At 39.3% G+C, this 22,456-nt stretch overlaps 1 protein-coding gene across 17 annotated transcripts in view; it reads right to left on the bottom strand.

The window, feature by feature from the left end:
* Positions 1–22,456, bottom strand: part of LOC108700058 (gamma-aminobutyric acid receptor subunit beta-4) — a 252,484-nt gene that overhangs the window by 152,103 nt on the left and 77,925 nt on the right. For 10 of the 17 annotated variants that reach the window (XM_041574958.1, XM_041574967.1, XM_041574957.1 and 7 more), the window contains 2 exons: positions 3,481–3,569; positions 636–703 (listed from right to left, as the gene is read on the bottom strand). In XM_041574958.1, the coding sequence (XP_041430892.1) occupies positions 636–703; positions 3,481–3,569 (157 nt within the window). Of the gene's footprint in view, positions 1–635; positions 704–3,480; positions 3,570–11,354; positions 11,386–22,456 lie in introns of those variants that run through there. The other 7 variants (XM_041574966.1, XM_041574970.1, XM_018232924.2 and 4 more) reach the window with 2 other exon arrangements.

The raw sequence follows: 22,456 nt of genomic DNA, 5'->3' as shown, positions 1-22,456 counted from the left end.
TAAGGTGACAATACTCTTTTTGCATTACCACGTAACAGCTAAAAAGAATCCACTTTGCATTTTTTTTTTTAATTTAAATGGAAATGGGACACACCCTGTCATCCTGGTATATTGAAAACCCCATCCTTTACTTGGGGATCTCTGGTAAATAATATCTCCATGACTAATCCCTTCTGGAGGAATGAAAAACGTCAGAAACACTCCTTTCACTGCAAAAAGCTTGTAGGAGTGCCATTATGACCAGTGTTATGGTTTAAAACAGGGGTCTCCAAACGTTTTTACCCGTGAGCAACATAAACATGTTTAAAGAGTTGAGGAGCAACACAAGCATGATAAAAGTTCATAGGGGTGCAAAACTGTTTTTCATGTAACCTAAACTTGCATCCAAACCAGGGAACTTGGAAAAATAAAGTCTTAATAAAGTCTTAAAACTGATTTTCCAGAGAGTTGTTGGGATTTGTCAATGACAATTACCTAGCAGTTGGGTTATATACTTTGTATTGCAGTGACTATTCACCCCAATAAATTGCATATCATTTTGCATACATGTGGCAGTCAATGCACACCAAATTTCCATGTTCTGTATTTGAGAATAATATTCACAAACTTCAATACTGTACCTTATAAATACTTACCATGTTGACCTCAGATATTTGGTCAATACTTGAGATGTGTATACTCATCCCCACAGAAACTGGATCACCTGAAAGAGATGAGATATGATCGATGAGAAACATATCTCTTTATTCAACTCCTGATTGACCCATTGAGCCAGGATGCAATTCTATGAGAAAAAATTATCTCATGGTTTATCACATGAAAACTCCATTGAAGACTATAAAAGGCATATTCGCCTATTTTGGATTAGTCAGAACGTATTCTTTCCAAACATGAAGATCTGTAACTGGGATAATGAGTGCTAGCAAGATTGAAGGTCTGACCTAGTGCACAGTCTGCCATTTGCGTGCAGATTTGGAACAAGATTTCTCTGTGGTGGTTGTGAGCAAATTAACACTTTAGAGGCTTGAGTTAGAGCAGTAGAACAACAAATTCAAACATTGTGGTCAATTGACAAACTTGAAAGGAGTATCTTGCTCACTGAGCAGAACCTAGCTGGGTCAGACAGTTTGGGGGGAACAAAACAGCAGCAGGATGATAAGACAGTAAGATGGGTGACAGTTAGAAAATCTAGTGTTGGCAAAAGGAAGGCGCTACTCTGGGGTTATGCATTCCAACAGATTTGCCAGATTGTGTGAAGAAGATGGGAGTGAGAACTATTCACTATTCAAAAAGGGATCTCGTTCTCAGCCTCAAAACTAAAGGCCAGTTAGTCTGACGTCAGTGGTAGGAAAGCTTTTCGAAGGGTTAATAAAGGATACGATACTGAACTTCATAGCAAAGCATAATACGAAGAGTTTTGTGCCAGCATGGTTTTATGCATGATAGAAATTAAGTTAGATCCAGACCAACTTAATTTTTTTTTTTATGAGAAGGTGAGCAGGAACCTCGGTTCTGGGATGGCAGTGGATGTGATTTACTTAGACTTTGCTAAAGCATTTGATACAGTGCCACACAGAATATTACTAGTTAAATTAAGGAATGCAGGCCTGGAACATAGTATTTGTACTTGGATGGAGAACTGGCTAAAAGATAGATTACAAAGAGTGGTGGTAAATGGAACATTTTCTAATTGGACCAGTGTTGTTAGTGGAGTACTGCAGGGCTCTGTACTTGGTCCTTTGCTTTTCAAGTTGTCTAATTCAGGGCAGTGTGATTCTGTGGACACTAAAGCAAAAAGTACTGTATTGCATAAAAACTCAAGGAATGAAAACATAATTATGCCTCTTTATGGGTCTCTGGTAAGGCTTCGCTTGGTGTATGCAGTGCAGATTTGGCCTCCAGTCCTCAAAAGGGATATAAATGAACTGGATGAGTGCAGAGACATGCAACAAACTGGTGGATGGAAGATTTCAATTGTGATGGCAGAGGTTGGGGTTGTTTTCTCTGGAAAAAAGGCGCTAGCAAGGAGACATGATTACACTTTACAAGTATATTAGAGGACATTATAGACAAATAGCAGGGGACCTTTTTACCCATAAAGAGGATCACTGCACCAGATGACACCCCTTCAGACTAGAGGAAAAAAACTTCATTTGAAGCATCATATAGACAAATAGCAGGGGACCTTTTTACTTATAAAGAGGATCACTGCACCAGAGGACCCCCCTTTAGACTAAAGAATAAGAACTTCCATTTGAAGCAGTGTAGGTAGTTCTTCACAGTGAGGACAGTGAGGTTGTGGAATGCCCTGCCAGGTGATGGCTGATTCTGTTGATGCTTTTAAGAGTTTATTGGATGATTTCTTGGACATACATAATATCAAAGGCTATTGTGATACTAAATTCTATAGTTATTATAACTATGGGTATAAATAATTTATGTGAGGTTATGGAGGGGTGTGTTTATGGATGCTGGGTTTCATTTGGAGGGGTTGATCTTTATGGACTTTGTCTTTTTTTAACCCAATTTAACTATATAACTATTTATGGTTTCCTAAGGCATAACTTCTGTTAGCGGAATTTTTGTTCTTTAAATCTAAAATATGAAGATCCCTGGAGCTGTGTTTTGGAAAATTTCATAGACTACTGCTGAGAGTTTTTGAGCTATAGAAGCGGGAAAGCTCCATAAAACTACAGATATTTGGTACTGATGCTTTTGGGACACACATGACTTTCCAAATAAATTTTATGCATAAAAGAACATTTGTTTCTGATATATGTCTCTATATTATGAAACAATTTATATATTTTTTAGCCACTTAGAAGACTATATTTAAGTGGAATCACACAAAAATCCCTCTAGATTTTAAAAAGGTTGATTATCCTGAAAAATAAAGTTATATAGTTATATAATTATATAGGATATAATTATATAGTTATAAATAGTTATAAAAGGAACTTGTATAAATCACATACATTATTCATTTCCAACTGATTCAGTCCCCCAGAGTGGCAAATGTCAGTGCATGGTAGTGACTAGCTGTGAAGACCATGAAAAATTATCTTGTAGACCAGTCTTAAAAAATGACAACACTTTCATAGATTCCATGTTTGGAGGCACATTATAGAGTATGATAGAGTATGATAGAGTATCCCATACTCATAGGGTGCGAAGTTGTGGTACTCTATCTACATCGCTGGCGAATTTTCGCCAGTGTTAGCCACTTCGCAATTTAGTAAATTTGCCCCCATGAGGAGGGAGGAGAAATTTAAGGAGTAAAGTGACATCTAGGAATTGGTAAGTGGAAAGGGAAAGTAATTAATTGCAATATATAATTGACAACTTGGATTTTTCAGTATGTTTTAATAAAGAAAATACTTTTATTATACAGCTTTTTATGTCTAGGTGACAGGTCCCCTTTAAAAATAATCTTTATAAAATGCTCAACTTTGGGGAAACACTAAATATTTTATTTTTTACCTCCAAAGTCTGGCCGCAGACGGATGTCATATCCCTTCAACAACTTGTCCACTGTTTTCTTCACCACTGATATATTCCCAGAAGGTGGGCTAACAAAAAGGGAGAGAAAAAATAGTCTTTTTGCTATGTGACCCGTATTCAGGTCTATAAGCACAAAATGTATTTTAACTTCAGATTTAACTGGACTCAGAATAAAGATGGTGCCATTAAATTCATCCGTCTGCAGAACTGCAATGTACTTAATTCCCTAATGTCCCATATATAAAAACATCTCCTATAGGATCCAATAATGGGGAAAAAACACAGAAAGCTCTGATTTACAGGAAGGTTGTCTCCCATAGACTCCGTTTTAATTAAATAATTTAATTCCTTACTACTGTATTTCCTTTTTCTCTGTAATGTACTTGATTCCAACTAAGATATCTTTTCAGTTTGTTTAATATCTAGTATAGGTCAATCTAAAAACAACTGGACTTGCCGAGTAATCAATGAAGACGTTTCACTACTCACCTGAGCAGCTTCTTCAGTTCAACTGACTGGTGTGGGAAGTTTTCGGCATATAAACTCTTCCACTAATCCATTTACAATGGAAGAGTTTATATGCCGAAACCTCCCACACCAGTCAATTGAACTGAAGAAGCTGCTCGGATGAGTAGTGAAACGTCTTCATTGATTACTCAGCAAGTCCGGTTGTTTTTAGATTGACCTATACTAAATATACCATGACCTGGATGAATGAAAATCTTCATAGTCAGTTTGTTTAATGTTTAAATTATTTTTTAGTAGAAAGTATGAAGTTCCAAATTAAGGAAAAACCTCTGTTAAATCCCAAGTCCCAAGCATTTTGGATAAAAAGTTCCATACCTGTTTATTCAAAAAGCCCTTTAGGATGGTAACCTTAATTAAAGATTCATTTTCAATGGTGAGGTATCATGATTCTCCTGAATGTGTGCTAAGACACCCCAAAATATATGTAAGGCCCATTGTTGTAAGTTCATAAAAATTATATGAGAGCAACCAAGCCATGTCAGGAATTCTATTGCTAAAGCAGTGGTAACCCATTGTTATTTAGGATTGCTCCTCCAAAATCAGATGCTGTTGAGAGGTGCTACAATGCAACCAGCGTTCACAATGAGGCTCAAGTTTATATCAATAGGCAGTTATAAGACAATAAGAAACATACATTTTCAAAGCAGAAGAAAACACATGTTGATACTGTGTTAATTTTGTTGATAATTACAATCCAAGAAAAATGACAACTTCTCAGAAGTACTTTTTTTACAGAAGTATACTGTCTTACTCAAAATTACATTCTGCTTTGATCACAAATGTGAACCCCAAAGTGGACAGCTTATTAGGATGACCAGAATAACCTTCCAGTGTTATATCAGAGACTGCTAGCACGTGTTTTCTACCCTCGTGTTCCTAATATACAATAACTGTGTGGACACAAGAATTGGGACATTAAACCTGCTATGTGGGACAGCGGGATAAAAAGTGGGACAGTTGGGAAGTATATATAACACATAAACGCACTCAAAAGCAGGCTAACAATAAGACTGTGTAGCTTCTTAAGAAGACTCAGTTCAAAAATACATCTTATCTTACCCCTCATGTGCAGCCTATGGATTCTCTTCGTAGTTCCACAATTACAGTATATAATCATACCACTCCAACCTTATATGATCTTCCATGCAGATCTCCCTTGCTCTTTCTTCCTATTCCTTGGCAATTCCCAAGCTTCAGGGATGCCTTCCTCATAAAGCAATGCTCTCTGCTATAGCAGTAGGATCTTCATGAATTGTTTTGTCCTTTCATTAGACTAGAAGTCCCAGATTGAGATTTAAGGCTTCCATTCCACTGGGAGGAGAGGGACAAAAGGTAACTGACACACCTGAGTGCCTTCCTAGGTGGAATCGACTATGTGGCTGACCAGGACCAGTGGCCAGCTACTTATTTTAGTTCCAATCATATATGCACAACAGAATTGGGACTTCACAATAAATCTATATGCACAACAGAATTGGGACTTCACAACAAATCTATATGCACAACAGAATTGGGACTTTAGTTCCAATCATGTCCAACACTAGTCAGGTGATACCTGTGGTGTACAGTAGAAATATCCCCTAACATAATAATAATGAAATACACATCACATCAGATGAAAGTGAATGTAGGACTGGCCAGACCAGGCAGGATTTTAACATAGTTGCCCAGCTATATATATTTCAGTATATGGGAAAGCAATCCTTTTATGTCTGGAGTTTCTAATGTGTTTTGTTACTAGTGACTGCATAACAGTTGTTACTAACCCAGGTGTTGCATTCATTCATTCAGTCATTCATTTATTTATAAACTGGATAATATAAGTTCTGCTCATTTGGCAACCTTTGGCAACCAAAAATACTCAAGTTAAAACCTGACAAAATGTAGAAGTTAATGGCAGATAGCCCTTTAACAATTGGAACATGTTTTTTATCTTCAGGACTCTCAATAGTTTTGGGCTGTTTGCATTGGTTTGCTTTCTATAATCCAATAAATGATTAAATAAATTATTAAATAAATTTTTCAGGAAAAACGGAAATTTAAGTTTTTGGAGTGACAATTCAAAAAAGTTGTATGATTCAGATTGACACTCGATTTTGTTACAGTTTTTTCTCATTCTGATTTTATCAAGAATAATTATTGGTAAATTAAGGACATTTGGGCTTGGGAAATTTACTAAAATACACAATTGGTGGCTGACTGTTTGCTGTGATTGTTAATCCCAAAGCTGAATGAAACAACATAATTCATATTTATATAGTGTAAGTAAAGTGTATTTTGCTCAATGAACATGATATAAAATAATTTGGAATTATTTCTTAGGGTAACAGGTCCCCTTTAAACTTGTTTTACTTATCTCCAGACCTCTTCACTAAAGCTCATCACCAGCTAAAAAATGCTAGCTGGGAAATATGCCCTGTGTAACATATGCTTAAAAATATGAATAATACTTTTTTTTGTTATAGGTAAAATTTTATTGTTTTAAAACATATACAACATATACACATAAAACAAAACACATGCCATTATCTTATCCATTACAGGATGTTTAGACCATGTACCTTTAGGTGGTGCTTCACTCAATCTTTTGGTTGCTATAGCAATCAGCATAAGCATTGCATAAGGGGCCTGTTTATCAATAGGGTGTCCAGATGGTATTCTGAAATAATCAAGTTTATCTTCACCATTCCTCTCTCAGCATCTGTTTCTCCTCATTATGTCTTCATTCAGGAGTTGGGTGTCAGACAATCATTGACAGTTAGATACAAAATATCTTATAGGGGACTCCTATCATCAGAAATCTCTCTAAATGCAGGATTTATGCAAAAGGCAGTTATTTTGTTAGATTTTGTTTGTTCTGGAACCAGTTATTTGAGGGAGCTCTAATACATCTAATAGGAAAGGAGCCTCCCTATAAGATATATTGGATCATATAGAGGGACACCCAACTGTTGCATGAAGACAGAATGCTGAGAGAGGAATAGTGAATATAAACTTGATTATTTCAGAAACAATGCAGAATTTTTAATTCATTGTATTTAGAAAGTTTCTTACTTCAGTTTGAGGAAGCTTATATAAAATTTTCATTTTTGCGATAGTTCCCCTTTAAGAGGGATATAAATGAGCTGGAGAGAGTGCAGAAACACGCAACTAAACTGGTTAGAGTATGGAAGACTTAAATTATGAGGGTAGACTGTCAAGGTTGGGGTTGTTTTCTCTGGAAAAAAGGTGCTTGCAAGGGGACACAATTACACTTTACAAGTACAGTATAAACAAATAGCAGGGGACCTTTTTACGAGATCCCTAGTATACTCACCTATGGTGTTAGCAGCTTGGGAAAGTCTAAATTATCTGCAAGTATATTCATAACTTCTGCCCAAATGTGGCCACCAATGGGCAGGACCAGGCCATGTGTAGAAAATTTGCCCCTTCTGTCCCACATTTGTGACATTTTGCACCTGGGTTGTGTCCCATGGACCTTAGTCGCACGGATGTGAGGTAGAGTTGGTGGAGCCATTTTAACTGCATTAATTATCTCATTTAGAGAATAGGTAATAGTAGCTTCTGTCTGTTGCCTCATCCCAGTCTTCCTCAGTGAGGCCTGGGATATCTATCAGCCATTTTTGATAGGCTTTCTGGAAGGGTGGTGGAGGGGTTGTTTGCAGTAGAGATTTATATGTTTGTTAATTGGTTTGGTTAGTATGGGAGGCCAAGGAACATTTCCAAATTGAGGTTGGGAGATTTGTATGTCCACTCGCCAAATTTTGCTTGGAGCTGAAAGTATCAGAAACGGGATAGGTTAGAGTCCCGCAGATCTTTCTTTAAAAAACTCATAGGAACCAAGTGTGGTTCCATCTAGGACATCTTATAAGCAATTATATAAGGGGTAAGATGGGAGTTAGGTATATTAGGTGTTAGGATTGGAGAATGTTGCAGGTAGTACTTAAAGGGGTGGTTCACCTTTAAGGTAACTTTTAGTATGTTATAGAATGGCCAATTCTAAGCAACTTTTCAATTTGTTTTCATTATTTATTTTTTATATTTTTTTAATTATTTGCCTTCTTCTTCTGACTCTTTATAGCTTTTAAATGGGATTCACTGACCCCTTCTAAACAGCAAATGCTCTTGTAAGGCTACAAATGTATTGTTTTTGCTGCTTTTAATTACTCATCTTTCCATTCAGACCACTCCTATTCCAGTCTCTTATGCAAAGCAGTGCATGGTTGCTAGGGTAATTTGGACCCTAGCTACCAGATTGCTTAAAATGCAAACTGGAGAGTAGATGAATAAAAAGCTAAATAACTCAAAAACCTTAAATAATAAAAAATTAAAACCAATTGCAAATTGTCGCAAAATATCACTCTCTTCATTATACTAAAAGTTATCTCAAAGATGAACATTCCCTTTAAGTACTAGGTTCCAGGCCTTCCTCAAGGTTTTCATACCAGCTGGAAGTTCATCATGATCTGTGATTGCTCTGTATGGAAGATGTCTAAGACCTTCTAATGACCTCACAGCCAGTGCCTGAGGCATGTATTCGGATTGTAGGGGTCTGCTCTAAACCACCATTTGATATAGTGCTGCTCACTGGCTAGGTAATAGAGGTATAAGTCTGGTAGTCCCAGTCCCCCATCTTTAGTAGCGGGCGTTAAAAGGAATTGTTCAGGGTAAAAATAAAAACTGGGTAAATAGATAGGCTGTGCAAAATAAAAATGTTTCTAATATTGTTAGTTAGCCAAAAATGTAATGTGTAAAGGCTGGAGTGACTGGATCTCTAACATAATAGCCAGAACACTACTTCCTGCTTTGCAGCTCTCTTGGTTTACACTGACTGGTTACCCTGTAACCAATCAGAGACTTGAGGGGGGCCACATTGATCATATCTGTTGCTTTTGAATCTGAGCTGAATGCTGAAGATCAATTTCAAACTCACTGAACAGATATGTACCATGTGGCCCCCCTTCAAGTCACTGACTAGCTCAGAGTTATAGAGCTGAAAAGCAAGAAGTAGTGTTTTGGCTATGATGTTACACATCCAGTCACTCCAGCCTTTATACATTAAATTTTTGGCCAACTAACTATATTAGAATTTTTTTTTATTTATTTATTTACACAGTTTTTATTCTCACACTGAACTGTTCCTTTAAGTTATGCCAGGCTAGTCTGAGTGTCTCACCTCCCCATACAAATTGTATCAGGACCTGGTTAACGGTTTTAAAAAAACTTTTAAGGATATGGATGGGTGAGTTATGAAATATATAAATATATAAATCAAGGTAGATATACCATCTTACAGTTAATTTTTCCCGAAAGTGTTAGAGGGAATTTGGTCCATACAGGAAGGATAGTAGTCAGAGAGGTTAAAACTGGATCAAGGTTACATGGTATAAAGGTATTTAAATCTGGGTGAATATTGATTCCCAGATATTTAAACCCTTCAACTGTCATTGGGGGTTTCCTGTGGCAGAGCAGGGAGGGGTGTTGGATCTATTCGTAGTAAGGCAGATTTGTCCTAATTGACCTGGAGTCCCGAAACCAAGCTATAATGGTGGCTAGGGTATCTAGCGAGGGGCCTGTGTCTGCTAAATACACTAATAGGTTGTCTGCATAAAGGGAGACTCTTTCCTCCACTGGTCCCAAGCACCAGCCCTCGAGCGTGGGAGCTTGCTGAATTAGAATTGCTGGGGGCTCAATTGCTAGGGTGAATAGCAGGGGTGAAAGAGGACATCCCTGTCTGGTGCCCCTGGCAAGTGGAAATGGCTTAGATGTTATTCTGTTTGCCCTGACTTGTGCTACGGGAGCCAAGTACAGTATTCGTATCCAGCTCATCCAACTTGGGCCCAAGGCCAAATTTAGATATTTAGATACATTTACTACCCTTGAGCCTGCATTGTCATGCATAGTTTGCAGATTGAAAAATAGTCTCCAGTTTAGTCGGGGTGGATCAAGTCTGGCATAACCTTAGCTAACCTGCTGGCTAATACTCTGGCCAATATCTTAGCATTAGCATTGAGTAAGGATATTGCCCTATATGAGTTACAATATTGTGGGTCTTTTTGGGGTTTCAATAAAACAATAATAGCTTCTAAAACGGAAGGTGGGAGGGAGAGAATTTGAGTCGTCATTGTGAGGGTATGCAGTAGATGGGGGATTAGCTCATCAGAAAGACTCTTGTATAGGTCTACTGGTATACCATCTGAACCTGGAGTCTTGCCGGGGGCTAAGACATTGATAGCTTGCTGCAGTTCCTGTTTAGTGATAGAATAGTCAAGGGTGTCCCTCTGGGATGCTGTCAGTATAGGAATGGTGATTTGACTAAGGTAGTGTTGTATGTCTGCTTCAGTGTCAGTGGCGTACAGAGTTTTGAAATATGAGTCAAAGGTTTCTACTTTGTCATGTGGTGTAACATAGTAAGTAAGGTTGAAAAAAGACACATGTCCATCGAGTTCAACCTTTTTTTTTTTTTATTAACTACCTATCTGCCAGTTGATCCAGAGGAACAGCCCCAATTTGGCCAGTCTTTCCTCATAGCTAAGATTTTCAATACCTTTTACCAGCTTAGTTGCCCTTCTCTGTACCCTCTCTAATACAATAATGTCCTGTTTGAGTGATGGAGACCAAAACTGTATGGCATATTCTAGATGGGGCCTTACAAGTGCTCTATACAGTGGAAGAATGACCCCCTCCTCCCTTGACTCTATGCCCCTTTTAATACAGCTCAAGACCTTATTTGCCCTTGATGCTGCCGACTGGCATTGCTTGCTACAGCCAAGTTTATCATCTACAAGGAATCCAAGGTTCTTTTCCATAATGAATTTGCCTAGTGCAGTCCCATTAAGGGTATAAGTGGCTTGGATATTTTTACATCCCAGGTGCATGACTTTACATTTATCAACATTGAATCTCATTTGCCACTTAGCTGCCCAGATTGCCAGTTTGTCAAGATCATGTTGCAAGGATGCCACATCCTGGATGGAATTAATTGGGCTGGATAATTTTGTGTCATCTGCAAACACTGATACATTACTTACAACACCCTCCCCTAAGTCATTAATGAACAAGTTAAATAAAAGTGGACCCAATACTGAGCCCTGGGGGACCCCACTAAGAACCTTACTCCAAGTAGAGAATGTCCCATTAACAACCACCCTCTGTAACCGATCCTGTAGCCAGTTTCCTATCCACGTGCAAACGCCTTCATTAAGCCCAACAGACCTTAGTTTAGAAAGCAGTCATTTGTGGGGCACAGTATCAAACGCTTTGACAAAATCAAAATCAAAATAGATCACATCTACTGCCCCCAAACTGTCCAGAATCTTACTTACCACATCATAAAAAGCAATCAAATTCGTCTGACATGACCTATCCTTCATAAAGCCATGCTGATTGTTGCTCATAATGCCATTCATTAGGACAAAAAGCCACTGGGACAGAATGCTCTGTTATACAGCTTAAACCTGCTTCTCTGTATGAGCCCTTAGTGATCTCAGGTGAATCTCTGCTCAAAGAATTGAAGGCATTGTAAATTAATTTGAATGGTCTGACAATTCCCTACTTAGCACATGGTATAGTACAGCACACCCAACCCCCACTCCTGCCTCATTGTTTAATTGTGCATTCCAGTTACTGAGTCTAGGAGCTTTGTACTAATTACATGCCCTCATCTCATTTGCATTTAAAAAGCACCAGGGTTTGTTTATATTACAGTGTTCACATATGTAGGACTTTTGTTGGGGGGAAGGTCTGTTAAAGCAGGGTTCCCCAATTGTCGGGCTGCAGCCCAGAAGCAGCCTGTGGACACTGAACCCAGTGCGTCGAATTGGATGCCGACGCGCCCCGAATTGGACGCCAGCGCATCCAACTATGTTGCTGACCCCCACAACCTGACCCCGCTGACCCCAATCCCACCCCACCCCCTGGTCCTCGAAAAAAAATTTTGCATCCGGCCCCGGTCCAAAAAAGTTCAGGGACCCCTGTGTTAAAGGACAAGTAACATCAAAATTTTTTAAAAAAAATTTGTTAGTATACGGCAAAAAAACCCACAAACACAAATTAAAGTTTAAAATCGCAAATCCTTTATTAATAAATAACTTGAAACTCCACTTCCTGTCCTCTTCAGAAAGGGCGACGATCAATCGTTTGGCGCTGGATTTCTCCTCCCTGGCTCTATCCCATATATCGTGACAGTGTGTGAAGGAGCTGTGGTCCTTGGTAAGAAGCACGTAGCACTGGCACAGTGGAAATGTGACTCCAGCGACTCCGGAGATCGTTCTAGTGGGTCTAAGTCCGTGAAGAAGAGTCTTGCGAGTCTGTGAAGAACGAGGCCGCTGATTTGAAATCTCTCTCCCTTGTCAGTGATTTCTGGAGGAAGCCCTGGTAGTGAAGGTGGTGGGGGGAGCAGAGGATCAATGTCGGCCGCCTCCCCCTTATATATTTAATTTTTTTCCCTATTAATAACATTGGGATCAGCCATGAAATGTACCGGCCAGGCCAGTAAAATACCGGGCAGGTGGCAACACTAGTTCCCCGGTAAGCCGGGTCCCTAATTACTTTGCGCTACAGGTGTCTGCAATCCTAGTTAGTTATGACCGGGGGCCCCTCTCTTGCAGGCCCGGACTGGCAATCTGTGGGTTCTGGCAAATTCCAGAGGGGCTGCTATAAGGTCCCATAGAAAGTCAGTATTTAGTGGCTGGTGGGGTCTGTTTGGGCCTCTGTGTAGGCTGGTTGGGCCTGTTTTACCTGAAATGCCAGGGCCTATTTGGACTCTCAGTCCAGCCCTGCTCTCTTGTGTCTTTAGTAGCGCAGGTTGCTGCAGCTGTCTGTGGAACATTTAACAGTACAAATTTTTTTTTTAAAAAATGCAAGACTAGAACCTATGACCTTGTGTGTCAAAGCTCAGTGAGCTAACCCCAATGCTATGAAGCCTTTTGGCTGTTATGGCTGAAAACATTTTTTCAAGGCTAATAGTAAAATAACATAAAAAAAAAAATCATTGTCATATTTAGGCTTATCATTTTATAAGATAATTATTATCACAACTCCCATTCATTTATTTCCATTCATTTAGCAGTGTCCCACACACCAAAAAAAAAAAAAAATCATGATTGTGAAGGGGGAAAAGAAAATAGAGGAATTGAACCCATGACCTTCAGCTTCAAAGTTCAGTCACTTAACCACAAGGCTATGAAGCCTCTGATCTATTACATATGCTGAAAAGTTTCTTTTAGGCTAATACACACAGCTATTAAAAAGTAAAATAAATAAATAAATAAATAAATAAATAAATAAATAAATAAATAAATAAATAAATATTGCTATAAAACATTGATGTATGTATTTGTTTTTATAATTATTATTTGTTTTTATAGGGGGGTAAAGTACTCAACCAAGTATTAATACAGTACTATGCAAATTACTAATGCCTAGAATTATTGGCACAAAAGCCCATTGATTTTTGTTTCCATTTATTTGGCTGTGTCCCCCCAAAAACTGAATACATCAATGTAGTAAAATATTATTAATAGAAGTTGCTGACCGTTTTTACCCACTCCATATCACAGTTTAAAAGACTCAAAACTGCCACTACAATTGAAAAAAAAAAAAAAAATCTAATGACTATAAAACTGCTAAAATGGGAATTGATCCACCAACCTTTTGTATCATAAAGCAGAGCATTAGCCAACTGAGCCATTTCTTAGAACAAGAGTAAAGCTGAATCACTTTATATAAGACACTGGTCAGGCTGCTACGGAACCCAAAAAAAAAAAAAAAAACAAATGCACACAAGGGAAAGGGGGACTGTGGTCACTACTTAATTTAGCTCTTCTACCTTATAAGAAACTGCTACCCATTTAGCTAAGAATGTCAAGCTTAAGCCTAAAACTTCAATCACTAAAAAGGGTGATTGCAAATCACTCTGCTGTCTACAGTCAAATATTTCAGCTCAGGAAGAGGAGAGTAAAGGTACTTTCCCCGCAGAAGCCCTGTTTCTTCCCCTCAAGAGATCCTTTCTGAAATGATCTCTGCCTTTTTGTAGCAAAAACAAATAATATAACGCTTATTTAAAAAAAAAAAATAATGGTGGGCAGATTCAAACTAATAACCCTCTATTTCCCAGACCTACACCTTAACCACTACACTATAGGTGCTGCTTATGGGGCTTCTAATAGCTCAGGCGCCACCTGGTGTCCATTGCTTGAACTGCACCTATTTAAAATTTAAGGGCAATCCTTTCTATACGCTGGGACTGTGCGTTTCCCTGCGCTTAGTGCGAACAGCGCATTTATCTTGATCCGTTACAGCGCGTCAAACGTACAATCTATTCTGGCTCCATCTGTACCTCACTAAGTGTACCATCTGCGGTTACTATAGATGCAATTTCTGTCGACGGGGCTTGCAGCTTGGCTAAATTAGCCAGTGTCCTACTAGTTCTGTCACCAGTTTTGAAGGTAGGAGTATAATGGAGCCTTATGTGTGAGGAGGGTTCATTCCCTAGCTAGAGAGTGGTGGGAGTCTTGCTGTAGGTTAATGGAGTTGGGTTATCCATATAAGCTGATTCTGCCTCCTGCAATTTTTTTTTTCAGCCTCGACTACCTGTGCTTTAGACTCCCTCCTAGCTTTGCTAACTGCCCTAAGTTGCCCTCTCATGTATGCTTTGGAAGCATCCCAGACACTAGGTGGAGGGACAGACTCTGTGTTTATTTCCCAGTAGTCTTTAAATCGCTACAGTAGCACTTCTCCATCACCACAGTATTTTTAAGCCAAATTGGGCTGAATCTCCTGAGGCTGGTTCTGGGAGAGTTCACCATGGTTATGGTAATAGCAAGCTGAGAGTGATCAGAGAGGGCCTGGGGGAGATATTGAATTTTTGCTACTCTAGGTAGGATATCAGGTGTTACCAATGCCAGGTCTATCCTTGTCAAAGAGTGATGGGTGGTGGAGTGGCAGGAGAGAGCTTTCGGAGTCTGATTTTTCCACCTCCACACTGTTTTCGCCCACATTGCTAACTTGTTTCCAGTAGGGAAGGGGGGTTTAATGTATCCATCTGCGAGTACATTAGGACATTAGTCACCCATGTTGCAGGTGAGAGCAGTGGGGAGATCTGTTAATTTCTTATGGCATTAAGTAGGTTCATGTTAAATGGGGCGGAATATATAAATTGACTTTAATAAAGGGGTGAATTTGCATTGTACAGTGCACAATGACAAATTTGCCATAGTAGTCTGTCTTGAGAGTGAGGAGGTTGAACGGGATAGACCTCCTTACTAGGATTGAGACTTCCCTGGCGTACATGGAGTATATGGAGTGGTAGGCATAGCCCACCCAGTGTCTTTTTGAGACTAGTAGTTTTTGCCCGGTTAGGTGGGTTTTCTGGAGCAGGAGTAGGGATTGTGGGTGCCTTTTAAGATAGTTAAACATTTGCGCTCTTTTCGGATATTCCAGGAGATTGGTGTGAAATCAGACATAAATCTGCGGTGTATAGAGTGCTATGTAAGGTTTTCTAGACTTATGGGGGTGAGTCCCTGTGAAACTAGTAAGGCTGAATGTGCATGTGATACCAACAGATAACACAGTAATGTATGTTATGTCAACACAGAACAAATCCAATAGACAAACAGTAAACATAACAATAATCCCAAAACTCTACCCTCCCTATACACCCCCCCCCCCACCGAGATCTGCAAAAGCAGGTTATAGTGGGAGAACATGAAAGAAAACGGTTCATTGCGTGTGCATTATACCAACCAATATAATATATGGGCCGCCAATATTTTGGCTGGAGCAACTCAACTAGTGAATAATTTTTTTTAATCCCAAAGCATTTGGGATTACAAAAAAAAGTCATTGGTATCGTATTATAAGGCAATCAGATCAAGTCCAGCCCTACCAAACAACTTAGCCCTGAAGTTTGTTGCCATCTTATTCAGAGTATTGTGCATTGTTTGTTGCACTTATATTTGATTGTTGCATTTGGTTTCATCTTCACCAACTGACCAAATGAGCGCTATCTTTCTGTATTCTTAGGGAAGTGAAATTTGCATTGGTACATGGCGTCAGAGCAGTTTTCCGGTTCATAGCAACTGTGCATGTGCCAAAAGTGCCGGAAACTGCCAAAGGGAAGGAAAAGGACCCGAAGCATTCCGAAGAGCCGGAAGATGGTGCCCTTGAGCTCCTCTGCACCTATTAGTGAGTAATGATAATGAATTAGTGGCACCGTCAGGGATAATCACCTATGTGGGGAGGAAGCAGGGAGGGGGTCTATGTATTGTAGTGGGTAGGGTTTTTTTATTATTGGAGGATTTAGTTCTCCTAAAAGCATCATTATACATTACATAAATGTCCAAGAAATCTCACAACATGTTTTTTTTACCCTGTGTGCTTCAAGCTTATTTTATTATTATATATGCATGTATATTTATGAATATATATACATATAATGGTTGTAGGAAATATTTGGAAGCAAATGTGGTAAATTAAACCTTTTTTTATGAGTTCTCAATCTTTAACCAATATTGATAGTGAGGAACAGAATCCTGCTAGATTTGTTACTGTCTGGACTGGATATGCTATTGCTTATTTAATGCATAATCTAATATTGCCTGTGTAGGACGGTACATAAACCAACTCCATAACAAGTGTCGAACCATTGTTGGTTTATCAGGAACCTGCAGGGGTAGTCAAGGTCGGACTGGGAGCGGGACACTGGGAAAAAACCTGGTCGACAGAGACCCGATCTGTTGCTCTACCGCTCTTTCACCTGCCATTTGCCGTTGCTGCTAGCCCTTCCTCTGATCGCTGGAAAAGAACGGGGAGGAGGAGCCAGTGGTGGGTGAGCGGGTGGGGGACGGGGGCCCAACAGGAGATGTGGGGGTCCTGGGGGGCCTCTCACACCCCAGTCTGACCCTGGGAGTAGTTTTTCCCTGGGGCAGAAGTAGATTTAGGTCAGACTCTCTAGTAATTAACGTTCTTTTGGGGAATGTCCCATTTACAGAACTGTCCTTTTAAGTAGTGTCAAATTCTATTAAACTATTACATTTAAAATATGAATTTATACCATATGGTTAAGAACTTTTGGAGACCATAAATTCATATTAGGGGATCAAGGCATCAGAATTGTATACAGTCCTCTGCCTCTGATGACACTTCTTTACCATAATATACTGTATGTTTGAAATTGCCATGTGAACTACAGAAATACTGTATATTAGCAATTACCCATGTTTGCTTGGGGGGGGTTAAGGCAGAGGCAAAGTTCAGTACAGACAAAATAAATGGAAGAGTATGGTGATGAATTCTCTGTAATCTAGATATGGACACACAACCCACATTTATACATTCTTAGATATGCAACCCAATCTTAATCAACACAACTTTATTTGATCTAGCCATGATGGCGGTGCCTTCATCTGGGTAATGTGAACCAAGACCTACTGATCTGATGGACTGTACTCATACATACCCATACACAGTTACCCACATTGGCATTTCTGACATTCAGCTCACCCATTTACTTAAGACCTGGGTGAATTACCCAGTGGTGCCCCATCCAATGCTTCGATTGTGACAAATGTTTACAGAAGAGGAAGAGTCACAGCAGACTCCAAAGAAAAGAGGGAAACACATTTTTTAGCGGGGAGAAAAGAGTACCATACATTCATTTGTAACACTCCTTAACATGAGGTTTGTCACTTAACTTCTGTTACAACCCAGCTCCTTAATACTGGCTAAAATAGTAAGCGGGGGCAAATGTGTAGTCGAGCTTAACATTTAATATTATATGAGAGCAAATTTGCAATTGGTTTCAATTTATTATTATTTGCGGTTTATGAGTTATTTTGCTTTTTGTTCAGCAGATCTCTGGTGCAATTTCAGCAGTCTGGTTGCTAGGGTCCAAATTACCCTAGCAACCATTGCTATTAATAAGAAACTGGAATATTAATAAGAGAGGGCCTGAATAGAAAGATGAGTAATAAAAGATAGCAATAAATGACTCCAGTTTGAAAGCTGGAAAGAGTCAGAAGAAGACTGTTGAATTGAAAAGTTACTTAGAATTAGCCATTCTAAAACATACTAAATGTAAACTGAAAAGTGAACTGCTCCTTTAACATAAACCATCTACTTTTCTGTATTGTGTAATAAAAAAATTTAAGCTAGCAGGGCTGCTAAAAGGGGAACTCCGGATTCCAAAACAAAATTTGATAAAGAGACCCACAGAACACAGAAACCCCTAATATACCCATCACATTTATTGCTTTCTTCAAAAAGTATGAATAAATGTAATTTTCTTATGCTGAAATCCAGCTGTTTAACAGTTATTTTCTTTCGAAACACTTGTAACGCTTTCTTGGGCTATTCAGCACATAGATAGTTAAAGGTGTCCAGCTAGTGTATGAGCATGGATTACACTGCAAATCTACACTCAGGGCAGAGCCTTCGCCAAATGGAAGCTTCCCCTTTAAGATGTTGTAAAACTACAACCCACAGGCTAATTAGTGTAAAAGTAGATGAATTGGACATTACGTTCCTGATGGACTGAGGCCTCTTTGGGTCTTTACACGGGACTTCTAAAGATCGCAGGGTATCGTATTTACAATATGTCCCCTATAGCCTTGCCTCTATGAATATTAATAGGGTCAATATTCCCATAGGAAACCATCCTTCCTATTTTCTTTTCTTTCCTTTCTATTTCCCTTTATATCATGCTCCTGACTTCCTTTAGACCTTTTCTTCCACACCTCCCCCTTTTCTTTCCCTTCCTCTCCTCCCCCTTTTTTTTTCTCCACACTTTTTTCCTACTACTTCAGGTTCACCCAGGTCTTCTATTGTAGTCATGCCCTACACTACTGAGCGGAGACTAGGAGCTGTAGATAGGACAGCTCTTTGACAACTGTAGCTTTCTCCCCCCCAACCTACATCTCTGTAGTCATACAACTCCCACCTTTTTTGGATTAGGGGGTCCACAGAGTTTGTGTAACTTACTTCCCCTATTGTTATTGATATCCAGCTTTAGACTCTTGCGTCATCTATGGGAAGTGCTAATGTTTTTCAACAGTTATGTTTACCTTATTTGTGTGATTTTGTTTTTTCAAGCTGGGCAGCTTATTTGCAGATACGACTGGTTTTCATGAGAAATGAGGGTCATTTTAGCAGATGTATGAGCTTAATTTGCAATGTTTTCAATAATGAATGACAAACTATGCCTTATGTCACTGAATGGCAGGGGTCTCAATACAATTCAAAAACGTAATAGTTTAAAGTTAGATCTTAAAAGAAATAAGGTTCAAATTGCACTATTACAGGAAACGCATCTCAAACGACTGGCGAAATCTAAAATCTACATAAAGGGATATCAGAATGTTTACACTAGCACACCTCAACAATCTAAGGCTAGAGGCACTGCCATAATTTTGTCAGATCACATCCAGTGGCTTCACCTAGACCAGATCACGGATAAATTGGGACACATGAATGTGATTAAAGGTCTCATGGGGACTACAACGTACACTTTCGCTTCAATATATCTTCCCAATACGGGACAGCAGCAATACCTTAAATCCCTACTCTTAACAATTAGATCACTTTGCGGAGGGCACCGTGATCATTGGTGGGGATCTCAATTTTGCAATTGAACCTATATTAAACTGCTCTTCAAAACAATCAAGTGTAACTTCTCATACTCTAGCTCACCTGAGACAGCTCTTACACAGCTATAATTTAGTAGACACATGGAGATTACTTAATCCTGATATACGTGACTATTCGTTTTTTTCCAACCCACACCAACAATATTCTCGCATTGACTACTTCTTTACACCGCATCATAATTTGCCTAAATGCTCCTTGGCTTTTCTCGGCCCTATTACGTGGTCAGACCACGCTCCAGTTTTTCTATATTTTTTCCACCATGGCCCATCTGGCCACGCATGGCAATGGAAGTTGAATGAATACCTACTTGAGGACATATCCATTACCCAACGCATTTCAGAAGTACTGGAACACTACTTTAAAGAGAATGCTATCCCAACCTCTAACCCCCAAATGGTATGGGAGGCGCACAAGTGTGTCATCAGGGGGGAGCTGATCAAGTTGGGCACATTTAAAAAACGTGAAAAACAACTGAAGTATAACCAATTATTACAGACACTGATTACTCTGAAAGGTCAACACAAAAGTCAACCTTCAGAAGATTTACTGGATCAAATTACGGGACTTCGGAAAGATATCAAAACTTTATTAAGTAATTACACCAAAAAAGCTATCTTTTACCAGAAGCAGCTCTATTTTGAACACGGTAATAAGTGTGGATGTCTACTAGCCTCGGCCTTGAAAAGCAAACAAAGGCGGAATCACATTATGTGAGTTCTATAATTCCCTTTACAATCTCGATCAAGGCATGGATCGTTTCAAAGACCTAGAGATCGCAAATGGACTGGACGCATACTTACGAAAGATCTCCAAACCTCAACTCACCCCAGATGACTTTACAACATTAGATTCCCCAATCTCTTTAGAGGAATTACAATTTGCCCTCAAACAAACTCCGTTTTACTAGCCTATACTATAAGCATTTTTCCAAGATTCTCTTGCCACATTTTCAAAAACATGTTCAATTTGCTGCAGACACTGGCAAATTACCACTAGATGCTACACAAGCCAATATCACTTTGATACATAAGTCTGGGAAAGATCCTCTAGATGTTAGAAGTTACAGACCAATATCCCTCCTCAACGTGGACACCAAACTATATGCAAAGGTATTGGCAGAGAGGTTAAAAAATTTTCTACCACAACTTATCAATCCTGAACAAGTGGGTTACGTTCCTCGGAGGGAGATAATACACTCAGGGTCTATAGTATTATGCATTACTGTAAGAAGCACAACATCACCCCTGGCTTTACTGTCCACCGACGCAGAGAAAACGTTTGATAGGGTGAAATGGGAAACCATCTTCAAATTCCTGCACTGGGTGGGAATTGGCCCTACTTTTATACGCTCTGTACAGAGTCTATATACGCATCCTCAGGCACGTATCCGCATCAATGGATCACTGTCGGATTCTTTTGGGATTAACAATGGTACGAGGCAGGGGTGTCCACTGTCCCCCCTGTTATTCATCCTTACGTTGGAGCCGTTCTTGCAGCAGATTAGACAAAATCAAAGCATAATGGGAGTAGAAATCCATGGTCATTTCCATAAAACAGCAGCGTACGCCGATGACATGCTATTCTTTGTTACGAACCCAAGAACTACTCTTCCAGCAATAATACAGGAATTTGATAAGTACGGGGGACTTTAAGCAATTTAAAAATCAACCATCAGAAATCTAGCTTCTTTAATGTATCGCTACCACAGTCAGAAGTGCAACATGTTCGACAATCTTGTACATTTGCAATCAAACCCAGCTCCTTCCTCTATCTTGGACTTAAGATATCAGCGAATATGGCAGAGGGGGTATCCTTGAATATCCTTCCACTTCTTAAAAAAGTGAAATCCGATTTACAAGACTGGGACAAACCGGGATTTTCATGGTTTGGACGTATTAGCATTATAAAAATGAATGTTCTCCCCCGCTTCCTTTATTTATTTCAAACAATTCCGTTCCGGATTCCTAGATCGTTTTTTATTGAACTACACTCTATTATTTCTCAATACATCTGGAAACACCAGAAAGCTAGACAGATATTTGCTCAAATCACTCAGCCAAAAGAAACTGGAGGCTTAGGTGTACCTGATTTCTGGGCCTACCATAAGGCCACAGTCCTACAAAGAATGCTTGACTTACAGAAATCTCAGAATGTTAAATTGTGGACTGAAATCGTTCAAGATGGTTTTGAGGTGCTGTTGGATACTTATATATGGTTGCCCAAACGCTGTTGTCCTATGTCACATAAGTCAGAACCGATTGTGCATGAGATCATTAACACATGGGATGCACTTAAATACAAAAAGCAACTCTTAAATGTACACTCTAGACCAGTGATCCCCAACCAGTAGCTCGCGAGCAACATGTTGCTCTCCAACCCCTTTGATGTTGCTCCCAGTGGCATCAAAGCAGGTGATTATTTTTGAATTCCAGGCTTGGAGGCAAGTTTTAGTTGCATATAAACCAGTTGTACAGCAAAACAGAGCCTCAATGTTGGTTGACAATCCACATAGGGGCTATTAAATGGCCAATCACAGCCCTTTTTTGGCACCCCAAGAACATTTTTCATACTAGTGTTGCTCCCCAACTCCTTTTACTTCTGAATGTTGCTCACGGGTTCTAAAGGTTGGGGATCCCTGCTCTAGACTGACCCCACTATTACATAACAAAGACTTTGCCCCAGGTATGAAACCCATCCACTTTAAAAACTGGACTCGCTCGAACACGCTCTGGGCTTACCAACTGCTTAATGGAAGATCCATTAAACATATAGCAGATATATT

This window comes from Xenopus laevis, chromosome 8S (genome assembly GCF_017654675.1).
Source record: "Xenopus laevis strain J_2021 chromosome 8S, Xenopus_laevis_v10.1, whole genome shotgun sequence".
NCBI lineage: Eukaryota > Metazoa > Chordata > Amphibia > Anura > Pipidae > Xenopus > Xenopus laevis.
This window is presented reverse-complemented; position numbering and strand designations above follow the sequence as displayed.